This window comes from Lutjanus erythropterus, chromosome 14 (assembly GCF_056507025.1).
Source record: "Lutjanus erythropterus isolate fLutEry1 chromosome 14, fLutEry1.hap2, whole genome shotgun sequence".
Taxonomy (NCBI): Eukaryota; Metazoa; Chordata; class Actinopteri; order Lutjaniformes; family Lutjanidae; genus Lutjanus; species Lutjanus erythropterus.
In genome coordinates, this window is record NC_139330.1 from 21,485,380 (window position 1) to 21,492,897 (window position 7,518).

A 7,518-nucleotide genomic window follows, 5' to 3' on the forward strand; every position below is an offset into this window, starting at 1 on the left:
CTCGCGAGATCTTTCGCAGTTCTGGGGTTCCTTTTTAAATACGACTATGATGGTGTTGAGTGGCTACAACTACAGCGCCCTCTGCGATAATGAACGTGCAATACAATCAAAGTCTCCGTTTGTAACATGTTACAATGCACAAAGCATGCAGTACCTCCTCCTAAACATAGGCGCCGCAGTAAAACCGACAATTTGTTATGAACTGCCGTCTTCTGTTTTGTTGTCATTGAACAAGAATTAGATGGCCAACCAAAATTAAACACGGACATTATAAGTATTTTACACAAAATTCGTAAAATGTAGTCGTGTTATTATCTGTGTATTATTTCTCGAAATCATTTCTAAATAGAGATCAGCATAAAGGAAAAATACATAGTTGAAAACGAAGTCCTAAAATCCGACTTGTGTTTATCAAAGCTCCGGGAAGGTTTTGTCGGCCCACAGAGGTAGTTTACACATGGGTAGCTAACTGGTTTCTTAGCATCAAATGGTAGGATAAAACACAAGGATTTAGTCTTTTGAGGATCACCATAATGTTGAAATCTAAAACCTTCGTTAAGAAGACCCGGTCGGGTGGGGTGATGAAGATAGTGCGGGAACATTATCTGAGAGATGATATTTGGTGCGGAAGCGAAGTTTGCACTGAATGCAAACAGGAGTCTACGGTGCTGCAGAGAGACGCGTGTATTGAGAGCAACCTCTGCTCTTATCCACATTATCTTGTCCCTGACACAAATGTGGTTCTGCATCAGGTAAAAAAAAAAGTTTTTTTTTCCAGACATCTTGATATATAATTTCTCATACAGACATGTATACCCAGTTTGTGACTGTCATGTGTCGTGAGTGTGAGACTTCGTTAATTATCTCGTCTCATGTTTATGATTTTTGTGTCCTGCAGATCGATGTGTTGGAAGACCCTGTGATTCGTAACGTGATCATCCTTCAGACTGTGTTGCAAGAGGTACGCCACCGTAGTGCACCAGTCTATAAACGCCTGAAGGATGTCATACATGAGAAAGAGAAACACTTCTACACCTTTACAAACGAACACCACAGGTACAGAGATGCTGCTGCCTTTTTTTTTACTGCATCAGAACATCTTAATTGCATGACAGTACTCTGTAAAAAGTAGTAACGTCCCTAATGATATACATTTGCGTGTAAATTCTGTTCTTTTTCTCCAGAGAGACATTCATTGAGCGTGAACCAGGGGAGAGCGCCAATGACCGGAATGACCGTGCAATCCGTGTGGCGGCTAAATGGTACAGCCAGCACCTGAAGACGGATGAGTCCAGCACTGATGGGCTGAAGGTGGTCCTCCTCACCAATGACAGAGGGAACAAGCAGAAGGCAGAGGAGCGTGGCGTCCTGGTGTACAGATGTAAGTGGACTTTGAAAAAAAAGCTTTGCATAGCAAGAACACAGCTCTTGATTGACTCTCCATCCCCTTTTCAGCAAGCAGATCCCCCCTTAAGACCTTCCCACTGGGCTCTGTGGGGTAGAAGTATAATCTCTGTATTTATCACTTTGTCACAAGTATTAATTCATTTATGTTTCAGGTGATGAGTACATCAAGAGTCTGATAGCAAACCCTGAGCTTGTGGATCGCCTGGCTTTGTCCAATGATGACAAGGTAAACACTCACACGATTTTGTACTATTTATTTCTAGAGACAAAATCTATTTTCAGTTTTAGATGGTGAGACTGTAGATTTTGTTGTTATTACACCCCAGCTGCTTTTTTGTGCCCAAACTCTATGGAACATCATTTTTTTTCCTTCCATTGATGTATTTTTCTTTGTCTTCTCAGAATGAGATCACCAGCAGTAAGGTATTATTCCCAGAGCACCTCCCTCTGTCCAAGATCCAGGCAGGAATCAAGAGTGGCACTTTCCTCCAGGGCACCTTCAGGGCCAGCAGGGACAACTATCTGGAGGCCACAGTCTTTGTCCAAGGAGAGGGGGAAGACGGCACAGAGGTGTGTACAATGTTGGAGGGTTTGGTCAATTATGCATCATAATCCATTTCTCATGCTGTGTTGAGATGTACGTTTCCAGTTAGAGGAATCACTACAAGTTAATTGACTGACAAATGTAGTAAAGTGTCTGCGTTTTTTAAAAAGTTCTTTCTTGTCCCTTCGGCTTGCTGTCAGGTTCTCATCCAGGGTCTTCAGAACCTCAACAGATCAGTGCACCAGGATGTGGTTGCTGTGCAGCTTTTGCCACGGGATCAGTGGGTGGCGCCTTCCTCAGTTGTGCTGCAGGATGAAGGCGCAGCAAAGGATGAAAATACTGAGGAAGATGATGAGGAGAAAGAGGTGAATGTAGATTTTGAGTAGACCGGCTTTGCCTCTGCTGGCATTTAGAGGAGGCATATGTTATTTCCAATCCAGCAGTGTCTTCATTGGTGTGGATGGACAGTATCTGAGTGCTGTGTGACACAAAAAGTTTGCAGTTGAATGACAACTCTTATTTTTTGTAGCTACGGTATCTTAATGACCCTCCATGTCCCCATGTGTCTGAGCAGTTGAGGATTTCGGCAGCTGAAGCAGCTAGGAAGCCAACAGGGAAAGTCGTGGGAATCATCAAAAGGAGCTGGAGGCCGTACTGTGGCATGCTCAATGTTTCTCAGATCAAAGAGGTAAATCTAGACACTTCTATAATACCACATCATAACAGTTTAATTTTGCTTTGTCCCCGAATTGGTATGCATATTACTCAAGACACCCCCCCACACACACACACATTTTAACATGTACATATATAAACTGCTGTGTTGAATAATTGTGTAACCGATTTTCACAAAAGTTAAATTATTTTGTTAATCTTTGAAATTACATCTACTCATTTGCCAACATTAAAAATGATGGTGTTTAGACACCTGTTGTCCTCACTGTAAAGCTCATTTTTAGTGTCTGTGCACTGGAGCCTTCAAGATTCCACATCACATATTTGCAGGTTGAGTACTGGACCAGGATGGCTTCCAAATTATTTGTTTAAATTAATAAACCTTTTATAGGTATACTGTGCAAACTCCTCTAACACATCCTTGTCTCCTCTCATCAGCATTGACTCTCTCTTTTGTTTCCTTTTTCCTTTAGTCAACCCGGCATCTTTTTACTCCAGCAGACCGCCGTATACCCCGCATTCGCATTGAAACACGTCAAGCATCCACACTGGCAGGCCAGAGGATCATGGTGGCCATCGATGGCTGGCCCAAACACTCCAGATATCCAAATGTGAGTTGGAATTTAGATATCCTACTAGTATTGGGTGCATCTCTACTTGCCAGAGAGGCAGGTCGGTGTTTTCTGCATTTATTTGAAGGCACGCTTCTGTTTGTTAGGGTCACTTTGTGCGCAGTTTGGGAGGTGCGGGGGAGAAGGACACAGAGGAGGAGGTGCTGTTACTGGAGCATGATGTCCCCCACCAGGCCTTCTCTCAGGCTGTGCTCAGTTTCCTTCCCAAAATGCCATGGTCCATCACACCAGAGGTAATAACAGTAGTATTTTAGTTATCTTTTACCCAATAATTTGAAAGCACAAATGTATAACTCTGCGTATGAATGAATGTGGCTGTGTGTTTTAAAGGACATGCTGAAAAGAGCGGACCTGAGGCATCTGACGGTGTGCAGTGTGGATCCTCCAGGATGTACAGACATTGACGATGCCCTGCACTGCAGAGAGCTGGAAAATGGAAATCTTGAGGTACTCGTATTATACAGAGGCACTGTAAGGTGAGAGTAGTAAGTTACTTGTGTTGATGTTTCACAGAATGTTGTTTGTTTGCTGTAGGTCGGTGTCCACATTGCTGATGTCAGTCACTTCATCAGACCTGGCAACGCTTTGGACAAAGAGGCTGCAAATCGTGGCACCACTGTCTACTTGTGTGGCAAAGTAAGGAAAAACACGCACACACTGAGACTCCATAAGGCCTTGTTGTTTCATATGTTAAAAGGTTGTTTGCAGTTCATGTTATTAGAAAACCTGCTTATGACTATTTGGCACTTTTGCCATGTTTTCATCTATTTGACTCTGAAGGTGCCAACATATTTGGTGACATTGTTGAATATTTACAAAATCTTCTTATAAATTCATTTTTGGGGAGGGATATTTGGGTTGTATTGACATTTTGCATACTGACAACTAATCTGCTTTCCTTGACCGATAAATTTGATTGAATTTACATGCTGCGTTCGATTTGTGTTTTCCATCAGAGGATAGACATGGTTCCTGAGCTGCTCAGTTCCAATCTTTGTTCTCTTCGCTCCAATGTGGAGAGGTGAGGATCAGAGATGCATACACACACTTGCACACCCACAATAATCAGTCTCGTCAATGCTCATATTGGTTTTTTTTTTGCCATGTTAGCTGATGTGAACTGAATGCAGTTAAAATGTCTTTGGTTCTTTTTTGGGGTTTTTTTTAACCAGGATGGCTTTCTCATGTATCTGGGAGATGAACCACGAGGCTGAAATTCTAAAGACACATTTCACTAAAAGCGTCATTAACTCCAAGGTATAGTACCAACACACAAAAATATAACAACTACTACTAATAATAATAATGACAATACTACCACCTGCCTTTAAGTATGTATTTATAAGACTCAAAATTACAGTGTCAAGATACTTTCAAGCATGGTTTTTGTTCTCCTGCCTGGTTCAGGCGTCTTTGACCTACGCCGAGGCCCAGATGAGGATCGATGACACCACAAAGAACGATGACATCACCAAGAGCCTCCGAGGTCTCAACAAACTAGCCAAAATCCTCAAGAGGAAGAGGATAGAGAATGGGTAAGGACTGGGAGGCAGAAGCAATAGGGGCATAAGAATAGATTTACGAAACGTTGGATGGTACATTGTGATGGTGTGGGTGGAAAAAGTTCTTGGCTTGAGTTTTTATTTGTTTCTACTTGGCTCAGTTGCCTTCAAAATCAAGAAACATGCATTCCAGTTGACTGACAACTTAAACTTTAAATCAAATTCATTTAGAACATTAATTTAGTTGATCATAACTCCTAATACTGCTATAAACTGCTGTATTTAACATGAATTGTGTGTTGTGTTGCATTTATTGTCCTTCAGGGCTTTGACGCTGTCGTCCTTAGAGGTTCGTTTCCACATTGACAGTGAAACACACGACCCCATCGACCTCCAGACCAAAGAACTCATGTAAGTAACTTAAGAAAGAAGTCCTTTTTGAAACCATTTCTCCATAGTAGTACATTACTTATGTTTTTTTGCGTGTCATGTTGTTTTGGACATGTGTGAATAAACCCATCTCTTTGTTATTAGGGAGACAAACTCAATGGTAGAGGAGTTCATGTTGCTCGCCAATATTTCAGTTGCCCAGAAGATTTATGAAGAATTTTCAGACACTGCCATGCTGAGGAAACATCCAGCACCGCCTCCATCCAACTATGACATCCTGCTCAAGGCTGCAAAGTCCAAGGTGAGTGGAGGGGGATGCTCATGCAGAGAACTGCTTTGGTTTTCAAGTTATACACTTGCAAGTTGCTGGACAATACAAAACTATCCACAGACACAGAACAAAAGATCTCAACAGCTCACTGATGTCCCTGTCAGATGAACTCAAGTCTCCTCATCATTGTGGCCATTTATTTCAACCATTGATCCGTTACTTTTAACTAAATATTTCAACCATTGTTTAGCCATTTGCCTGTATAAAAATAAGCATCATCATGATTCCTACTATAAATATATTTTAAGGTGTCAACACTTTGTTTCTTTTTCTTATCAGGCAGTGGAGATTCACACGGATTCGGCCAAGGCACTGGCTGACTCCCTTGACGTGGCCAAAGTGGACGGCTTCCCATACTTTAACACGCTACTGCGCATCTTGGCCACTCGCTGCATGATGCAGGCTGTCTATTTTTGTTCTGGCATGGACAGTGATTTCCACCACTACGGCCTGGCCTCACCCATTTATACACACTTCACATCACCTATTAGAAGGTGTGAAAACAGACACACTACACATTTTGATGAAGTATCGTGGCTCTGGACTTTTTGATTTAAAAAATGTGCGCAAACCCCCACTAACCTCCTTGTGTCATCCATATTCTTCCCTTTTTTTTTCTTTCTAAACCTTGTTCACCTGCTCTCCTACACAGGTACGCAGATATTATAGTACATCGTCTGCTGGCAGTGGCCATAGGAGCAGACAGCACCTACCCAGACTTGATGGACAAACATAAGCAGTCAGCCCTCGCCAACAACCTCAACTACAGACATAAAATGTCTCAGTATGCACAGAGGGCGTCTGTGGCCTTCCACACACAGGTGAGCACACATGGACGCACTGGTTTGAACTGGTTCAGGAACTTGTGTGAACTCACTGTCCTGAACCACTGTGAAAAATTAAAATGAAGAATCAGCATGTATATATATAACCCAATGAACCTTTGGTTTGAGTTAAAATAGAATGAAACGGCCCACATCAATGTGAAAAAATTACTGAAAATTCATGCTTTTAATACAAATGATCTCTTTCCAGCTGTTCTTCAAGAGTCGAGGCATTCTGAATGAAGAAGGATTCGTTCTGTTTGTAAGGAAGAACGCCATCATTGTTCTCATCCCAAAGTTTGGACTGGAAGGAACTGTCTTCTTTGAAACCAAAGACAAGGCAGCCCCGAACCTTGTTTTTGATGAGGAGGTATAACACACAAGCTATTTTTTTTTTATAGATGGTTAGATATCACTGAGAAATAAAACCATCAGAAGACTGTGTTTATATGATCTCTTCTGTGTGTGTGTGTGTGTGTGTGTGTGTGTGTGTGTGTGTTTAGGGCCCCACTCTGAAGGTAGAGCAGCACACCTTCAGAATATTTGACAAGGTGAAGGTCACCATCAGCCTAGACGACTCCAATATTCAGCACCAGAAGATCCGCATGGCTCTGATTGACCCTGTGGTAAGAACTGACTAAACTGAAGTTTCACTATCGAATGACCTGTTACACAATCACTATCTATATGTCTTTAATTTTAGTCTTTTTAAGATTTTTATGCTGCTGTTTTGTGCTTCAGCTAACAGCTTGGTCTGATTAAGGAAAGTTAAGATGTTGTTTTCAGTTGGGAGAATTTACTCAAGATTTCCACCATTTATGTTTAATGTAAGTTAATTATCTTTATTTTAGATTCCTGGTGTCAGTGTCGCAGCCCCAGATGTTGAACCACAGGCCAAGAAACCAAAACTGGACCGCTGACACAGAAAGCAGCAGTTTTATCACCCAAACCAACAGTTGATCTTCTAGTATATTTGATGCATTGACACAGCGAACTGTTATATTTTGAGCAAGTGTGTCCATTTTAATAAATGTACCACAGTGAGGCTGCACTGCTATAACTTCACATGCACCACCCTGATTTTATTGTCATTTTACATTACGTGAAACACTTGGTCGTACAGAGACAGGTGCAAGTGACAAATCATGAGTGCAGTATAACTTGTAAAATAACAGTGTAGTAGATGACTCTGTCATTAAAGTCTTGTTTTTTA

At 41.7% G+C, this 7,518-nt stretch overlaps 1 protein-coding gene across 1 annotated transcript; it reads left to right on the forward strand.

Moving 5' to 3' along the window:
• Positions 1–259: 259 nt before the first annotated feature.
• On the forward strand, positions 260–7,518 carry dis3 (DIS3 exosome endoribonuclease and 3'-5' exoribonuclease). Its single transcript, XM_084735521.1, has 21 exons — positions 260–752; positions 899–1,056; positions 1,185–1,381; positions 1,560–1,633; positions 1,810–1,977; positions 2,152–2,316; positions 2,526–2,639; positions 3,100–3,237; positions 3,345–3,491; positions 3,589–3,705; positions 3,793–3,894; positions 4,215–4,279; positions 4,431–4,515; positions 4,666–4,793; positions 5,085–5,171; positions 5,295–5,451; positions 5,761–5,975; positions 6,134–6,302; positions 6,517–6,675; positions 6,809–6,931; positions 7,157–7,518. Exons 1-21 carry the CDS (start codon positions 534–536, stop codon positions 7,223–7,225), a joined length of 2,856 nt encoding a protein of 951 aa, XP_084591647.1. The 5' UTR covers positions 260–533; the 3' UTR covers positions 7,226–7,518.